General features: G+C 40.3%; 1 protein-coding gene and 1 pseudogene across 2 annotated transcripts in view; both read left to right on the top strand.

Moving 5' to 3' along the window:
* Positions 1–1,015: 1,015 nt before the first annotated feature.
* On the top strand, positions 1,016–2,248 carry LOC116538011 (annotated as a pseudogene).
* Positions 2,249–4,207: 1,959 nt separating this feature from the next.
* FRMD7 (FERM domain containing 7) overlaps positions 4,208–19,809 on the top strand; it is a 49,956-nt gene continuing 34,354 nt past the window's right edge. Inside the window, exon 1 of one of the 2 annotated variants that reach the window (XM_032260209.1) lies at positions 4,208–4,442. In XM_032260209.1, the coding sequence (XP_032116100.1) occupies positions 4,386–4,442 (57 nt within the window). In that variant the 5' untranslated portion in view covers positions 4,208–4,385. The remainder of the gene's footprint in view (positions 4,443–19,809) is intronic. The other variant, XM_032260210.1, reaches the window with a different exon arrangement.

The raw sequence follows: 19,809 nt of genomic DNA, 5'->3' as shown, positions 1-19,809 counted from the left end.
CTTGACTTCTCTCATAATATGAAAAGTTCAAATTTAAAACTATACCAGGATTTTTTTTCCACCTATCAGTTGGGCAAACATCCAGAAGTTTGATACAACACTCCATTGTCAAGCCTGTAGAGAAAAGAGTAACTCTCATACGTTACTAATGGAACTGCAAATTGGTACAACCCTTATTAGTTTAGTAGGGGCTGCCACAACAAAATATCACAGACCGAGTGGCTTAAACAACAGAAAGTTATTTTCTCACCATTCTGCCAGCTAGAAGTCTGAGATCAAGGTGTTCGCAGGACTGGTTTCTTCTGATGCCTTTCTCCGTGGCTTATAGATGGACATCTCCTCTATGTGTCTTCACGTAGTCTTCCCTGTTTACGTGTCTGTGTCCTAATCTCTTTTTATAAGGACAACAGTCAAATTGGATTATGACCTACCCTAATGACCTTATTTCAACTTAATTACTTCTTTAAAGACCCTATCTCCAAATGCAGCCACATTCTGAGTTACTAGGGCTTAGGACTTCAACATAAGAATTTTATGGGTCACAATTCAACCCATAATAACCCTTATAGAAGGAAATCTAGACATAGCTTATCATGACTACCAATTCATTATCCTTGCCCAGCAACTGTATTTCTGGAAATCTATCCTACAGATATACCTGCACACATATAAATTGACATATGTATGAAGATGTTCATTTCAGTCTTGTTGAGGCTGAAATATTAATTTCAGACTGGTTGAGTGAACTTTGGTTCATCTACACAGCACAAAATTATGCATCTGTGAAAAGAAATGAGGAAGTTCTCCATGCACAGGTAAAGGGGGGTCTCCATGATATATGAGGAAAAAGAATGCACAAAACAGTGTAATAATAGTGTGCTACCCACATAGGATATAAACATTTGTATTTGCTTCTATAAAATTTGCATAAGAAAACACTGAAGGCTGAACAACTACAACAAAACGTGAATAAAATTGGTTACCAAGTGAGATCAGCTGTGCAAATCTCTAGAAGATGACGGTGTTCTTCAAAGCACTGCAAAATCATTGGAAGAAAACTATACCTGGGCTCTGCCTGCTGACCTGGGGAGGCCATTGGCTCTATGGAAAATACTTTGATAACCTACTAAGGAGAGCAGCCGGTCAAGAAGCTCAGGTGTTTGACAATCAACACATTCCTCCCAATGCACAAGTAAAGAAGGCAACTGTTTTTCTCAATCCCGCAGCTTGCAAAGGCAAAGCCACTGCTGCCCTGATTTTATATTTATCTGGCATGGATGTGACCATTGTTAGGATAGATTGTGACGGACAAGCCAAGAAACTCCTGGAACTGATGGAAAACACAGATGTGATCATTGTTGCAGGAGGAGATGGGACACTGCAGGAGGTTGTTACTGGAGTTCTTGGATGAACAGATGAGGCTACCTTCAGTAAGATTCCCATTGGATTTATCCCACTGGGAGAGACCAGTAGTTTGAGTCACACCCTCTTTGTCAAAAGTGGAAACAAAATCCAAAGCATTACTGATGCTACACTTGCCATTGTGAAAGGGCAGTTCCACTTGATGTCTTGCAGATCAAGGGTGAAAAGGAACAGCCTGTGTTTGCAACGATCAGTCTTCAACGGGAATCCTTCAGAGATGCTGGCATCAAAGCTAGCAAATATTCGTATTTTGGGCCTCTAGAAATCAAAGTAGCCCACTTTTTCAGCAGTCTTATGGAGTGGCCTCAGACTCATTAAGCCTCTATCTCATACATGGAACCTACAGAGAGATCTCCCAGTGAAACAGAGGAGACCCCTGTCCAAAGACCTTCTTTATAAAGGAGAATAGTACAAACGCTTGCATCCTACTGGGCACAACCACAGGATGCCCTTTCCCAAGAGGTGAGCCCAGAGGTCTGGAAAGATGTGCAGCTGTCCATTGTTGAACTGTTCATCACAACACGGAACAATCAGCTTGACCAGACAAGCAAAGATGATTTTATGAATATCTGCATTGAACCTGACACCATCAGCGAAACCCCAAGCTGCACGCCAAGGGCACAGAGTGTCTCCAAGCCAGCCACTGCACTTTGCTTGTCCTAGAGGGAGCAGGGGCTCTTTTAGCATTGACAGTGAGGAATATGAAGCGATGCCTATGGAGGTGAAACTGCTCCCTAGGAAGTTGCAGTTCTTCTGTGATCCTAGGAAGAGAGAGCAGATGTTGGTAAGCCCCACCCAGCGAGCAGGCAGAAGGCAAGTGCTCTGAGACTACACTTTAGGCCATTGGTGGGACCAAAACAGAACAGGTGACTCAACCATCCCAAAAGTGTTGACAGAGGGTCCCAAGGGCATTTTCATGGCAAGTATGTCTCTGCCCCCCTCCAGTAGTGCTTCCCAAAGTGTGCTCTGTTACCTGCTTTGCAATCAGCTTCCGTTAGTGCATGTTTTATTTTGGTGTGATGGTCGACCCTCCTAAACACGAGCTTTCCTCAGGCTGGTTCAAGATGGAAAAGGACTTTCTTCTGTTTTATCCAAAAGTGCAACCACAGTGGAGAGCCCACAGTGGGCTTAGCCTGCCTAAGCCCTTCCATTTCCGTTCTGTTCTTTGACCATGCGAGGAATTCTGGGGAAAGTGCCTTCCTTCCCTGGTGACCTTTTCCTATTTCTAGGCTCCTCCATGGGTGCTGCTATTTTGTGAGCTCTGGCTCCTGGTTAGCTTTTATTTCAGTTCTATCCTCAGTCCAGAAATGTATGTGAGGTTTTTTTCCCTCTTCAGCCATGGCTACTATGCTGTAAAATGCTAGTTTTTATTTTTTTAAGTTGTGCTTCCTAAATGGATTGCATGAGAGTCAACTGGGGTGCATGTTGAAAATTGATTTATTTGGGGTCCACCCCAAACCTTATAACCCAATTTGGGGACGGGTTCCAGGAATCTGCATTTTTAAAATGTTGGCCACCCTTCCCAGCTGATTCTGTAAGTTGTCCCTCAACTGTACTTGGAGAAATAGTGTTTTTAAGCAGTAATCCACAAAGTATTCTGCTTATGCGCTCCCTACAAGTATTTTGAAAAAGCATATATCCCCTCACCCATCTAAGTTGACATCTAAAATTTTTCATGAGAAGTTAAATAGTTGACAAAGTATGTATTTGCTGGTGTCGTGTAAATATTGGTATTTTAAAATAAAAACTGTTACATCACTATGTTAAACATATCCAGCACAATTTAAATATCATAACAATTTGATACCCTTCATTCATTTATAAAAATAAACGAGCTAGTTCTTTAGTAGTTGAACATTTTAAATTGGCTTTTCTCCTTCTGTATTTTCACACCACTTTCAGCTAAGAATACTATAATAGAATATAATGTAATCTATTGTGCCTGACATCTTTTAATCATTCACCCCATTATCTTCTTGTCAACAAAACATATACACGGAAATAAGTTTTTTAGTTCTTGCTTTAAGTGTTTTCTCAGTCCAGAACAAATGATATCCTAGTTATTGGTATATAATGAAAACGATACTAATATAATTATTTGACGATTAAAAATTGTTTTATTAGAATGTTCTTTACCCTAATTAGTTCATTTATCCAAGAATACATGAATGTTATTCTTGTTCAGCTGAGATGGGGTTCAACTTCAGTTGTATTCCTTGTTTCATTTCTTTATAGACATAAGCACATAAATTCTATGGGAATAGAAAGAAAAAAAATTGGTTACCAATAGGGGTGTACTGGGGACACAGAAAAGAGGGAACAGGAGTGGAAGTGAAGTTTTCCATATACCTTTTTATATAGTTTTTATTTCTAAATCATGTAAATTCAGATAACTAAAATTATATATATAATTTTATATTATACATGTTTATATATGATATGCAATTATACATTACATATATAATTATATATATATATATATATATATATATGTATATATGCTTCCTAGCTCGGCCATGAAATTTCTAGTACAATTTGAGATTAACTCCAATCTTTTTACTTTTGAGAATGGCTATTCTCAGTGTGTTAAAGCTTCATCTAGCATTTTCAAATTGTGCCCTTGTGAAATAAAGAAAATCCCCAGGGACTGCAAATGCTTGTTTTTTTAATATTTTTCTTCGAAGAAAGGAACTGAGTTTAAGAGGGCTAGAGGAAGTCCAGTTGGATTTGATATTGACCAAACAGGAGTCTGCCCAGATGTTATTGATCTCCTGTACTCGGCAGCACAAACGCCCTTGGGTGTGCATTACTTCAAGCAAACGGAAGTGTGCCCCGCTGAGAGTGGGGATGCCTGGCTGGGGGTGGGGGGACTTGAGTGCACCACATCCAGCTGGGAGTGAAATTCCTAGAGAAAGCACCCACAGCACTCTGAGCCTGCTTGCAGCCCAACGGCCTCGCTGAGAATGCTACATTTAAAAGTGCAGTTTTTGGATGATTCCCAGAAGATTTTTGTGGTTGATGTAAGTGGAAATCACATTGCTATTATTCCTTTATTATTCATTCAATAACGGTCATTTGTTGACAGCCCATTAGCCAGCGATGTTATGTCTTCTTTAGGACCGAATGAAGAAGGACTGTGGTTTTTTAGCTTTGGAAAAATAGTATTTAACATCACAATGTAGCTCATATTTTCCCATTAACATTTCTCTTAGAACAAGTTGTCTTTTCTCAAGGGATAACAATAGCAAATTTTAAAGACAGAATAACTATTTGCAAAAAGTAAGGCAGCAATAAACTAGTTCTTTTACCTAGTAAGGTATTATTGTTCATTGAAATTATGTCTGTGGGTCTTACCCCATGAGCATTTGCGGGGAGAAAACTGTTGTTCTGAGGGAAAGGAGTGGGGGAAGCTATCTTCCTTTTCTGAAGAAAACCTATGGGTTACGAGGGGTAGAATTATGTAGTTATAATGAGAACTTCAGGAAGTAATGACAAGTATGAGAGAGAAAAATAGGATAAGAGACTATTTAGTTTGATTTAGTACTTATAGTTCAGAGTTCTTAATATAATTCCTAGCTACAAGATGATTGCATACGATTATGTCTCATCTCTTCAAGAAAGAACAAATGTATTAAGCACATCATTTGGTGCTCATGTTCCAACATCTTAAGATACGTACATTTTGATGTCAGGATTTATGTATGAGCATTTTGAAAAGTTCTATGTTTTTATTGGAACCAAAATGCTATTTGCTCTCATATTTACATTAGCTACTAACAAGAGACAAATGGTTCATTATCTTTGAAATTCATACAAAATGTTGGTTGTTTTCTTTTATACATAGACTGACAACTGCTGTAGCTCAGCCATGATGTTGGGTGTGTGGGTAGCCCATTTTTCCAATGAGTATTTTATTTTTATTTGAATCATGTGCTTGGGAGTGATGAGTTCATGTCTTCGGCTGTTTTGCTGTCTCTTCCTTTCAGTTTTATGTGCAAAAGGCATTTCTAGGTCCAAGGACCTGAATGATTTGTTTTTGTAGCAAATAGCTTCCATTAGAGGTATGAGGCATTTCCTATTCTTTCTTGGAACTATATTTAAGGGATGGAAAATATCTTCTGAGTAGTTTATCCATTTGCAGGCTGGTGGTGTATTAGTGAGCTGAGTATTCAAAAGATATTGCTTTAGGCTAAGTTTTTAATAGATATTTCAAGGAACTCAAAGAGAAATCTTTGACAAAAAGTGACAGAAGAATTTTTTGAATGTGTAGTCTAATTTAGATCCAGTTAAATGGGGAGCACAGTACCATATCTTCACAAAATTCACCTATGGAAGAGCTAGTTCCAGCAACTTGAAGCCAGCATGATTTGGCTTCAAGTCAAATTGTCTCTTTCCAGCTGCAACACATTGTGTTCCCTGCAAAGATAATGGGAGAGATTTGATACCCAGCAATTCGGGTGTCAAAGCATCTGATCCCTTTAGCTCTGTGGAAGGCTGTTTTGCAAGTAGCAATTGTGGTGTTACCCAGAGTGGCAACAGCACTGGCTGCAGTACTGTGAGTGGCTTTCTCCTGAGGAGTTAGAAGCTTAAGTTAGCATTCAATCATCTAAATGTACCTTCTGTGCTTAACAATAGTAGATTGACGATGATGATGATAGTGATGATGATGATGGCAGTAATGAATCATCGGTGGATAGCACTTTAAAATTTACAAAGCACTTTCACATCCATTAGTTCATTTGATCCTCCATTCCACCTTGTGAGTGAAGATAGAAAAAACAATCTTTTCCCATTTTGTAAGTTAAAAGATGGGGGCTCACAGAACTTAAGTGACATGTGCATGATCACACAGCATATAATTGCAGAGCTGGGACTTCCAATCCAGAACTCTCCTGTCTCCTTTATATGCAATTGTAACCAGAAGACTCATCTGTCAGTAGCCTTCAGTATGGCCCATGCACATTATTTATTTTCTGATCCCCTCAAAAGGCATAGAACTTGGCACACAGTGAACTTTTGATGACTATTGTGAACCAGTTAGCAGATCCTTCTTTTCTTAACCATGGTCGAAGAATTATGTGGGACAGTGGTCCCTCGAGGTCAGGGAGACAATGGTGTGAATTGTTTCATCTATTCAAACACTTAAAAAGCAACCTAAAGAATGCTCTATTTTATTAGTACTAACATTCCAAATTGGATTAAAAAAATCCTCAGAACCATAATGAAGAGAACCCATTAATAGCTGAGGAAGGCTACATGGAGATCCTTTTGATAGTAAACTGAAGTCTCAAGTGGCATGGCTCACACCCAGGGAAAGTTGTTCTTCAAAATAAGATTCAAGAAAATAATTGGTTGCATAAGGGAAAATAGCGGACTCTTGGGCACTGGTGTTGATTTTACAGAAAGTGCAGTGGTAGAAACATAAAAAGGACACATGATCAGATAAAATAATGTCTCCTGGAGAAAACTCATTGACATCCAGAATTCTTACTCCACCCCCAGTAGTATTATCTCGCTGAATTTGCCAGTGTCCAAGATCTAACTCAAGACTACAGATTAAGAAGCATGTTTTGTCATTACTCCACAAGAACTGGAGTCAGAGACTGACATTTAAAATTCGAATGCCGGTGTCACCATTTACAGCAGGATTGGGGACACTGGGGTCCTCTCATCATTTATATGCCAAATTATGTCAGAAAAGCCAGATATGGAGGAATTAGATATATGATCCTAATACTCGATGGCATGGTAATGCATCCGTGACCACAGAGGCCATGGCATTGAGACCTTTTAGTCACATATTCATTAATTAAGCCATTTACTTAAAAAATTATTACTGAGGCCAGCCGGATACGGTGGCTCATGCCTGTAATCCCAGCACTTTGGGGAGGCTGAGGTGGCTGGATACAAGGTCAAGAGATCGAGACCAGCCTGGCCAACATGATGAAACCTAGTCTCTACTAAAAATACAAATATTAGCCGGGCATGGTGGTGCATGCCTGTAATCCCAGCTACTCAAGAGGCTGAGGCAGGAGAATCGCTCAAACCAGGAAGTCAGAGGTTGCACTGAGCCGAGATCGCACCTCTGCACTCCAGCAACAGAGCAAGATTCCATCTCAAAAAAAAATTATTATTGAGGACCTAATATATCCCAGGCCCTGTTCTGGGAACAGTAGACTCTGCTGTATTGGTAGGTAAATTTCATAAGCAAGAGCACACTCTGGTCTGAACAATACTGCCTGGACGCTACCAACTTTGGCCTTGATTATTCCTTGGTTATTCCTTTTTCTCTTGTTGCATGATTGACAACTCCACTTTCTCATCATTCTACTGTTTTTAACTTGTTAATACGTTCAATTATTTTATTAGAAAGAGTGGCTGCTCCCAAAGACATCTTGTTTTCCTGAGGTTTCTTTGCATATTTGTGCTCTAATCACTGTGTTGATTTTATAGGTGAATTCTCTGAAAGTACTAGTCAATCTTTTCTTTCATGAACTTCCAATAGTGTTTAGGGGCGCAAGATAGGTTATGGGACTTCAGAACTGCTAGAATGTGCCTACTAAAGTACAATTCAATGAAGAAAATGAATTTAGTGAAAATCTCATATTACTTTTCAAGCCCTCATATTTATTTCATAAAACTGATCATTGTCAAATATTAGCATTATTCTTAGGGCTGCTCTTACCATGAACAGCTTATCTTTAGACTGTCAAGGAAGGCTCTCTAGAATGGTGATAGGAGTGGGTGAGGTAAAGAAAAAATTGAAGAAGGTCGTGATTTACAAATTAATTGCAGGTTTTATTGTATATTTACTTTCGCTTCTTCAACATGGAGACTAGAACTTTTCTTGATGGAAAAAAGGAAGATACGACCAAAGTTAAAACTTTGTGAGATATTAGAAACAATAGAGGGTCAAGTTTCTAGCTTGGCTATGAATCTCTTCAATATACACACGTGCACATGCATGCGTACACACACATTTAGTAGTAGTGATGAGTGCCTTTGGAGAGCAACCTCTGGTTTTCTCATCTCAGGTTACATAGAGAGTTGTACAAAATGGTCATCCCATCACCGTATTTGACACAGTTCTATCTGATATCCCTTTTTGCCTGCTGCATTTCTGTCTTTGAAAAAGCAGTTATTTCTGAATTTCCAAAATGATGTTTAACTTTGATGGTTTCTGGAGCCTAAAGTCAAAACAAGATGTTAAAACATCTCTACTTTCACATTTACCCGATTGTTAAGTGATTGTACTGGCCACACCTTGGGTACCCAGTAAAAGAATATAGTAAGTTAGCCTACCTGGTTCCCTTGAGAGTCCATAGATAAAGGCCACTAGGTCTCATTTTTGGAAAGAGACAGAGAAGAGGCAGTGCCAAGACTGAACACTGTTCAAGTTAAATAGGAAAGCAAAGCACAGTGATTTTTAAATTTATTAGTGGTGGAATTTACCCTTGGAATGTTTGCCCAGGGGTTGGTTTTAAAATTTGTAATGATGAAGGATTTGTTGTTCGGTCAATAATCAAATAGATAACCAATTCTGTCACTTTGTAAGGCAAAGTTCTTCCAACTTCAATGGATGAAATCGCTTTGCTGTAATAGAAGTTATCTGGACTTGGCACTACAAAAACTACCAAAACAACCCACCGCATTAGCTATGTAATCTTGAACTAATCACTTATCCCCTTAGCTCACTGAGTTGTTGCGAGGAGTAGTACAAATGAGATAATGTATATTTGGAGTGTGATAAACCAGGATAGATTTGACTCTGCCACTGACTGAGCTGTGGAGCCTTGGGCTATCCTGAGCCTTAGTTCTGTCAACTCTAAATCCCAGACTGGGGGTATCAGGAAAAGCTTCCAGAAGAACAAACCATTTAAGTTGCTGAGTAGGAGTTAAGAAGGTGAAGATTGAGAGCGAGGATGTGGGGGGAAGTATGGTGATCTAGACAAAGGAAAGAGCAAAGGCCAATATGCAAAAGAGAACATGGTCCTTTCACAGGACAAAAAGGGTCAAACTGAGTGACGAATGAATGGAGTATTGAAAGGAGGAAGGGAGTGGCTGGAAGTCAAGGTTGAGGAAGTTGGCATCTAGACCATTCAGGCAATGTATTCTACATATGAAGAAGTGTGGTCTTTATCCTGAAGGTGGTAGAGACCACTAAAGGGTTTAAAAGTGGGCATGTTAGTATTTGCTCATCATTTATTCATTCAGCTTATATTTAATGAAATATATGTTCTAAGTGTTAAGAGATGCCAGGTAGAATCTGAATGTTACCATCAAGTTTAGTGGATCCAATTTTAAATGGTCAAGCTATATCCAAACACATATGCCCAAACATCAACATTGCAGCCTACTAGGGATCTGAACTTAGTCAATGTTGAAGCCAGACAGGAAGGTTGAATAAAAGACATGCGAATGAGGTAAAATCTCTAGAATCATTTGATGCCACCCTTTTGGATATGGGAGATATGTGAGAAAGGATTTAAATATTCTTCAAGTTTCTGGCTTAAGTGGCTGGAGGGATGATGGCCTCATTCACCAAGGTGGAGAACAGACTAGGAAGAGCAAGTTTAGAAGGGATAATGATTGGTTTGCTTGAGATTTATAGATGGCATTATGGAAGGAAAAACACATCTGGAGTAGGGCAGACCTGGATTCTAGACCTAACCCCAACAATTTCAAAGTGTGAGACATCAAGTGGGTCACTTCAGCTTTCTGAGCACGTGCCCTTATCACTAAAGTGGAGATAATCCTAGCACCTGCCTCATGAGGTCATTGTCATGATAAATGAGAAGGCAGGGATAAGGTTCCTGACACAAAGTAGTTCTCAAACTTGTTCATTCCCCTCTCCCTGGCTTACAGGCCTGTTTATTTCCACACTTTGCAAACCAACACAGAACAGTCTTTCAATTTCAACTTGGAGTTTCTTTTGTTAATGCTTGATTTTGCAACCCACCTCCAGGCAATAGAGCTGTGCTCTCCTATTTCTGCGCTTCCTGTAGGGTTAATTTATCCTGCCTTTTTGCATGCTTTGGCCTCTGTTTAGTCAGCAGCCCCAGAGGATTTGCTCTTCCCGTTGGAGTCATTAATCCTGGAAGAGTCCATAAGAACTGCCTAGAATTACCTAAAATAATCTAGGGCTTCCTTTAAGGAAGCAGATGAAAATAGCCAAACTCTTTGCATTTGAATACATTCTGAATTGCTCCATGGTCAATACTCATAGTAAGGGAAACACAGTTAATAATAATGATAACAACAATATTACTGAATAATAATGACAAATAGCGTTTATCAACAGACAATTTTCTAGATGTATTTCCCATGCACTACCTTACATAAGTCTGACGCACATCAAATAAGTTAAGTGTCACTGTCTATGGTTGTTACATAACTTCTCTGTGCCTTGGGTTATTTTTCATCTGTAAAATAGGGATAATATTAATATGTGTTCCATAGGGTCCTAACAAAGATTAAATGAATTAATATATGTAAAACACTCAGGCAAGTACTAGTAAGTGCTTTATAAGTGTTTGCTACACTCATGCCTCATGGAATTGGCTCCAGTTGTAGATGGTGAACACACATCCTGCTTTTTATGTCCAAGCAGTAATATGCCAAGCTGAGTAGGCCTAAAATATTACGTTCATCTCTATTTTACAGGAATAGGAACTGAGGCACACAGAGATTGGCTTACCCAAAGTCATATGACTATTAAAGTTAGCAGGAGATTCAAGCTGGGATTCAAACCCCAGTTTGACTAGCTTCAAAATCGTGTCTGGACATTGGTTAAATGACAGGCTTCTGACTCTAGCATATTGCTGTAACGTGCAGTGAAACTTCCTAGTTTTCTAGGACTTTGTGATGTATCCTCTAGTCCTAAGCAGTCTGCCCCATGTTAGGGGGGATCAATCGATGTTTGTTGATAGACTGACCAAGAGACTGACCAGATCAGCTCAGCACCACCCTGTGCCTGTACAAAGAAAGTCAAATGAAGGAGCTTCTAAATCCAGGTCAGAAAGATCATCCTGGAATCATAACGTTCCAACCTAGGCAATGTTGGCTGTCTCTTTGCAGGGATTCATTTGCCATTGAAGGGGACCCATACTGCCTGATGAATGCCTTTGTTTAAACTGAGCTTCCTCTGTCACTCATATCCTGAGCTTTGTTGATTTGGAGAATAAATTGACTGAAAAAGAAAAAAGTGCTTGTGCTTCCTCTGGCCCTAGGCCGGGCTGAGGAGTGGGCCAAGCATGGTTTGGGTGCTGCCTGCTCCACCCTCTGGGAGCCCCACATCTTCTGCTGTCACATGGCTTCCAGGCTGCTTTCCTGCTCCAGCTCAGAGCAAAGGTAGGGCCTACAGCCTTCCCACTCCCACTCCTAGCTGCCCCTTGGCTTCCCATCCCTACAGCTGAAAGGAGGAGGGAACCCGAACGCAAGAACATTTGAGGCCTGGGCGGAGATTGGGGAACTGGCTTTGGAACTATAGGTGGGTGGCAGTTGGGTGTCTGTTCAAATCTGCACTCTTGGGAATCTCTGTGAAAAATTTCAGTTAGTCGGGACCTTGCCGGCCCTTCACCTTTCTTCGCAGGGCAGGCCTGCCTGCTCCCTGGTGCTGGGGAAGAGTAGCAGAGGTTGGTTCACTGCCCTGCAGCCAGAACGCTCTGTAGATCTTTCTTCTGAATTAGACTTGCCAGAGAAGAAGACTCTTCTGAATTCTATAGTTTCTCTCTCTCTCTCTCTCTCTCTCAAATACCCTGCATTTGCATCATTGTTTTGACCTGTCACGAACACAAACATTTTACTCTTATAAAGCCTTAACTTTAATTTGTACCTTAAGACAATGAAGCTGTCAGTTGCAACTTCCAGAAGGAGAAATTCTTCAAACTGACTGAGCTGAGTCCAAATTGTCTTGGGGTGAAAAGGGCATGGCCTGAGGGGGAAAATCATCTGGGAGGTGGTTGGACTGGCCCAGTCATTTCCTAAAAGAGCCTGGAGATTGTTCGCCCAGCAGCAGGGAGCAGCGCCTAGCTTTTGTGATACTAGGTGCCTCTTAGCAGCTTTGTGCCAGACTGTCAGAACTGGAAAAACATTCCCTGAGACCAGTTCTACTGCTGAGAGAACCACCCTTAACAGTTCATTTGCACCCCAGGAGGTAGTGCCGAGCTGGCCAATGAGGTGCTAGGGCAAGACACCACTGAGAAGATCTGCTGAAGGCTGCAAAGCTCAGGAAGAATGAAAGGTGACAGGCGTTCCAAGGAACATTTCTCTGGGGGCTGTGGAATTCTCTGATGTATAGCTTGTCTGTTTCTAAACACAGCTGCTGTGCAAAAGCTACAATTATTACCCCCACATCATCTAATTCCAGCCCCTTTTTCTTTATTCACTCTCATCCCCTTTACCCACTTCCTTTTCTTCTGGGTCCAAGGTGTGGGGCCAGAAAGGAGTGGTTTGTCTGGGTGAGCTGACCCCAAGCCCTGGAAGCACTTAGGCATGGCGCCTCACCACTAATCACTGGGCTTAGTTGTCTTAAACAAGAGGTCCTTTGTCCTCTGAGGTTCTTGCTATGATGACGAAATTCACCTTTCAACAAACTTTTAAATAGACAAAGATTCTCCAGAACTTCACACTCAGAACATTTTAAGTTATTGTAAGAGATCTGTCACAAAGTTACTGTGAATTGCCTTTAATTCTATGAAATATCATTTCCTGACCTAGCTGCATGCCAGGAATTTCCACTTACATTATTTTATACAATCATTACTTAATATGTCTGTGAAATAGGTGTGATTATGCTCCTTCATTCATTCCTCACTCATTTAACAAGTTCTAATGAGCCCTCACTGAATCCATGCACTGTGTTGGCTATTGAGGATGCAGAGCTGAATAAGAAATAGCATCTAATCTCAAGAAGCTCATGGGCTAGAAGAAGAATCAGAGATATAAGCAGGTATGTATATTACGGTGTGATGTGTACAAATGACAGCGGGAGTATACTTTTTTCCTAGCACAGCAGAAGAGGGGCATCTAGGCTCCAATGAAGTGTGTATGTGGAGGGGACAGACAGGCAGGGTTTTCTAAGGAAGGTGATGTCTAACCTGAGCCCCAAATGGCCAGTACTAATTATTTAGGTATCTGTCGGGGAGTTGGGGGGCTGTGGGGGAGCAGAGATGAAGGTTGGTCCAGGCAAAGGGAGAAGCTGGAAAAGGCCTGTGAAGTAGCTTAATCTGATTGAATGTTAAGCTTGAGGGCAGAGGGAGCTGAGAGAGAGTGGTGAGAGACTGAGAGCTGAGACAGGAGAGACAAGCCAGAACTGATGAGACTGCTAAATGCCTAGGCAGATATAAAGGGGTCCCCAGAGAATCTCTGCCCCCAGCCCACAAGTGTTTACATCAGATGCTTTTGTGCTGATGAGGGAACCTGCCCAGGGCCTTGTCTGAGCATGCCCACATGCGCACTGGGGGAACAGGGTGGAGCCACGGGCAGGGGGAGGAGCCTGGCCTCTTCAGTTCCTGTGTGGTGGCCTGGGATTCATTCTGTAAGGGATCTATTAGCAGGAGCTCCATCTTGCTTTGCTGAGTTCTTTTTCTTTTTTTCCCTTTTCACCCAATAAAATCCTGCCCTACTCACCTTTCAGTGTGTCCTCATGCCTAAATTTTCCTGGTTGTGTGACAAGAACCCAGTTTTAGCTGAAGTAAGGAGCAAAATTCTACAACCCAAGGCATAAAAAAGAATTTTCATATAAAGAAAGTTCAGCAAGGCTAAATATGAGCTCAAGGTCATACAACTGCAAGTAAGTACTTGAGTCAGGAATTAAAAGTAGATGCGTTAATTCCAATTCCTAACTCTCTCCCCTATGATTTGCTGCTGCCTCCAGAATTCTAATACAGAGCTTGTATTCCAATAATTCTTTCGATGCTTTACTGAGCAAGAACTACCACTGCCGTGATACCTTCCCATAACTTGTATTCATATTTTGGTATTTAATTCAAATTTTACACAAAAAATTAATTAGACATTTTAGTATTTAATTCAAAGTCTCAAGCAAAAACAAGATAACCAAAAATGCACCCCTAATAAGCTGGGAAAATTCAGTTTCTGAAAAAAAATGTATCCTAAGGAAATAAGGTTGTATGTAAAGATGCATGTACATCTTTGTGTACTAAGATGTTTACCTTAGGGTTGTTTGCAGTAGCTCAAGGGAGAAAACAACTTATGTGTTCAACAAGGTAATTCCTTATAACAGTAACTAATGATGACATTCACAATATAATACCAAGTTTTTTCAAAAAGTTGGTCAGCAAAAGGTATTATTATATCACATGCATTGAGCTTTACTCTATGATCTTTAGATTGCCTGTCTTTTGATAGGTAGGATTAGGAATACTTTATTTCTTTCGCTTTCCCGTTTCTTTTGTTCCCTGTTTTTTAAATAAGCATATACTGCTTTTGGAATGAGGCCAAGACAACAACAACAACAACAAAAGAGAAAACAATAAAAGAATCTTCCAATGATGAGTATGTGAGGTAAAGCACATGTTAATTAGCTCCATTTAGCCCTTCCACAATCTACATATTTTCAAACATCATGTTGTACACAATAAATACATATGATTTTCTTCAGCCATTAAGATAATAAATAAAAATAAAAACAATTGCTCTATAAGGTCCACTTCCTGCATAAGCAATCAGAAGAGGGGGTCCCTCTCATAATAGCAGGGCCAGACTTTCCCAGCTGATTATAGCCTCATTATGTGATATGTATAGGTTCTAGGCACTTGTGCCAAAATATCAACCCCATTCCCAACTAGCCTACAATAATTACTCTTTTCCAACCTAAATAGTAATGGTAATAGCTAATATATATCAAGAGAATGTTTATTATGTGCCGGACACTAGTCTAAATATTTTACATGTATCAGCTCATTGAAATCCTCAATGAAGTAGGTGCTACCAATATTTCAAGTTGACAGATGAGCTAACTGGAAGGAGGTGAAGTAACTTTTCCAAAGTCACAGAATAGTAAGTGGTGCAAACAGGATTTGAACGGGGGCAAGCTGGATTAACAGCCCATGCATTTGACGATTCTATCCGCTCTTTGAAGCTAGCCCTTCAAGGACCACCATATTGGAGTTATCTCAGCATTTTATTTATTTTATTTTATTTTTAAATTTTATTTTATTTTAAGCTCTGAGAGACACGTGCAGAACATGCAGGTTTGTTACACAGGTAAACGCGTGGCATGGTGGTTTGCTGCACCTATCAACCCATCATCTGGGCATTAAGCCACACATGCATTAGCTATTGATCCTGATGCTCTCACTCCCCCTGCCCCGACCCCAATGGGCCCTGGTGTGTGTTTTTCTTCTCCCTGTGTCCATGTGTTCTCATTGTTCAGCTCCCACTTATGAACGCGAACATGCAGTGTTTGGTTTTCTGTAGCTGTGTTAGTTTGCTGTATTTCAGCATGTTATATCTTAAACGGCTCTTATTTGTGTTGGGTGTCAGCAGTAGAAAACAGGGTCAGCAGTTGCTGGCAAAGTGAGCCCTGCAAGAGCTCTGAGAGAGCTTTCATGGGGCAGATGGAAAAAACGGTTCAGAGAAATGGACAAGGTTAGAAAAATACGTGGCATCTGGGAATCATATGAGGCCAAAAAGAAAGGTCATTCTTTGGAACTCAGTGGGTGGGGTTATGAGGCCAAAAGGATGCAGTAAGTTTCTTTAATTTTGAGAAGGCAAGCAATGGTTGTTGAATAGCTACTGCTTACTCTGGAACATAATAGATGCTTAGTAAATACCTGTTAAGTCAATGTAAGAGCGGATTCTGTTCTTGCTCTCAGCTGCCAGGTAGTGAATCCTTGCTTCAGTGAGTTAGCTGATAGGATGTCAGCTCGTCAACAAAACATTCTAGGAAGTTAAGTCAGGAGGGGTGTGGTACAAACATTTCATGTATTACAGTAATAATTTTTTTCCTGGACCAGTCCTGCACATATGTGAAACTGTGTGGTCACAGTATGCCCTCACTGACTATTCAAAATGGGGTTGCCAGAAGAAATGAGAAACGCCCTGCCTCAGATTTCCCCAAAGTATAACAAACAAGGAGCCATCTCTACTCCTAGGAATCTACAAAGACTCCTAAGATCTCTCTGTGGAAGCTACCGTGAACCTGTTTGTTCACTTCTGCATTTGGAGAAATGTGGACTAGGTCCTCCTAAGCTGAGAAAAGCAAATGTCAAATTCAACATTCAGAAGGGAAGGATATCTTTGGTTTTGATTTTTAAACAGCAATGAGTCAGCTTAACCACATCCTTCTGTACAAATAATTCCACCTAAGCAATTAATGGAGAAAAGTATTGGAAGAGCTTGCATTGGGAGTGTACAACTAATTTTAAGACAAAAAGGTTAGTATCCCTTGGGATGTAGTTTACCATTAAAGGTTGCTAATAAGTTACAAATCCTACCACTACTCCCTTCTCATGTTTCCCACAATTCTACATTTAGAAAGTTAAACGGTGCTTTCCCTTTCTCTCTTGTACATTAGTCTTTTAGATGTGTAGTATTTAAAGAAGCACACGAATTAAGAATGTTCTGGATTTGGCTGTACTTGTACCTGGGTACAATTAGAGAATTCCAGACAACTGTTTTGAGTTATGCTGCATACCCTAAAAATAGAGCCACCGTATTTAAATAGCCTTGAGGAGAAAGGAGGGCAGAGGTCCTTAAATCTGGGGATAGCCCCAGACTAATCCAGACTGAGAAGAATCTGTAATCACTTGACTTACAAGTTCAAGTCACTCCAAAGCTCACAAGTGTGAGTTAGCTCTTAGGACTGGGATGACTGTAGGCTGGTGTAGGCTAAAACAAAAGGGGCAGAAAGCTGTAAGCAGGCCCCAGATTTAAGTTACACTGCTGAGCTGTAAGCAGCCCCAGGAGTTAAGTTCGACAAATCTTTGTGAATCACCTACTGTGTGCACAACATATATGGCGATCAGTCAAGAGGAGAGTAGACCTAAGTGGAATCTAGGCAGCTGCTATTGTAGGTCCAAGTCAGTACCAAGCAGCAGGAACCCAAGTGAAGAGACTAGGTGAACATCAGGGTTAGAAACTCAGGTAGATGTGTGGCTAGAAAAAGAAGAGTGAAATAACAGATCCTAAGTGACTGCTGCAAGGGTGGAGCTTGGAAAGAATCCAAGTCAAGACTGAGGCAGGGGCCTCTTTTAGGTTTCCTGCTCCAGGGAAGAACTGGTCCCTTAGTATAGTCCACAGGTGTAAACAAACAAGCACATCTGGCTAATGTGGAGATGTGGAAAGGGTGGAGAATGAGCCACTTCTGGACAGGGAAATTAGCTTGAGCAATAGCTCAAATGACCTCTCATTTTTGCTAATCAGTTTGAATCCTCTGTAGAGGTTGTATATTTTTAATTAAAAATTTTATATCCAGCTTCAAAAACAATAGAACCTAAGTTCATTATAAACAGATGAGAAAATTCTGGTAAGCAAATGAAGAAAATAAATTTCAAGTATAATCCTACCACCAAGATTTTAACATTTTGGTGTGCATTTTATACATTGAAATTCTACTTTTTGAATGGACTCCTAAATTCCACATGTGCCTCCCCATTCCATTTAGTTTGGAATAGTTTCCTGAATATATTCAAAAAGACTTTCTGTTCAGTCAACACCGATTCTCCACAGTATCCCTAATATGCTGGATTTCGTGGCCTCTTAGTAAGTAGATGTTTCATAAGGCATTATTCCTTGATGACTTCTTTATAGGGTTTCTGTGAAATTCACAACCTGTCAGAACAGCATGGCTTCCAAACTGCTCACAGCCCTGCTGGGCAACATAGTGAGCTCTCTTTCTAAATGGAGTAAAGCTGATTCTAGGAAAAAAGAGACAGACTCGGGGAGCAAGTGAGGAAAGGGAGGCTAAAGGAAAAGATGAAATATTGAAGTCATAAGCAGAAAGTGGGAAAAGTGAGCCAACGATACAGTCCAAAGGTGAGAAAAGATAATAAAGCGAGGTAACATGGTTACCAGCGACTGGGAAGAGTAGTCGGGGGTTGGAGACTTAGGGGAGGTGTGGATTTTTAATCAGTAGAAAAAAAAAATAGAATGAATAAGACCTGCTATTTGATAGTACAACAAGGTGGCTGTAGTCAATAATAACTTAATTGTACATTTTAAAATAAAGAGTGTAACTGGATTGTTTGCAACTCAAAGGATAAATGCTTGAGGGATGAATACCCCATTGTCCATGATGTGCTTATTTCACATTGCACGCCTGTATCAAAACATCTCATGTACCCCACAAATATATACACCTACTATGTACCCACAAAAATTAAAAAATGTGAAGTCAGGTAAACAGAGTGATTATGAAAGGAAGAAATTAATTTTTTAGAAAAACAAATTCTAGCTGTTTATCTCTTTCTTATCCTTCATACACCTAGATATTAGTTTTCTCTTTACATTTAAGGAGAGCCTGATATAATGAAATGAGCCCATTACTGGAGGCCAGAAGACTTGGGTTCCACTCCCAGGTCTGCCATTAACCTGCTGAAAGATCTTAGGTAAGTCTTTTACGTGCTTTGGATCTAAATCTCCCCACTTATAAAATGATGGGCTTGGAGTAAATGATATCTAATGGTCTGTTTTGTCCTCGATGTCTCATATTGCTAGATATATAAAGAATCAATTTCAACTTTAAAATATAATTCCAAGTAACATTTAGAATTTGGTTGTGCATCATGCCCACCACATGGATTTAATGCTGAAGCGTTATGTGGAAACAAACAATTATAATTGTTTTAATTACCCAGAGTAGCTAGTAATTTCTATAAGACTTGGGAGCACTATCTTAAAAACACTATTATTACACTGTCACTTTTCAACGGTCTTTCCAATTTAGGCATGATAATTTCAATGTCCCAGGAGTGGGGACAAGATTGGTATTAGGCTGGTAATCTTGCTGGTAATCTTTCTTTCCCCCCACCCCCCTTAATATGAAGCTTAACTCTAAACAGTGAGAGTCTCTTAGACTCCATCAAGTTACTCCAGCAAAGAATGTGAATCAGATGCAAGCTGTCCAGGTCATTGTCAGGCCTGCACAAGGCCGCAGACAATTATACATAATCACTTCCTTGTAGCTTTGAAAAGGTGTCTGACAGAAAGTATCGTCTGTCAGGTACTGGACTAGGTATCTGATTCCAGAGTTCTCTTCCTAGCTTGGTTTGGTTGTTGTCAATATTGCTGTGGGTATAGGGGGCAGTGGTCAGGCAGCTGTTCATCTTGATTCTCCAGGACCCCCCAGGATAGTCACGTGGGCCGGAAATCTTTCTGGGCAGTTAATCCTAAGTAACGTTAAGCCTTCCATCTTTCACACAT

This window comes from Sapajus apella, unplaced genomic scaffold (assembly GCF_009761245.1).
Source record: "Sapajus apella isolate SASKATOON/1434 unplaced genomic scaffold, GSC_monkey_1.0 scaffold115, whole genome shotgun sequence".
In the NCBI taxonomy this organism is placed as follows: Eukaryota; Metazoa; Chordata; class Mammalia; order Primates; family Cebidae; genus Sapajus; species Sapajus apella.
Note: the sequence above shows the minus strand (reverse complement) of the source record. Positions and strands in the feature narration are given on the sequence as shown.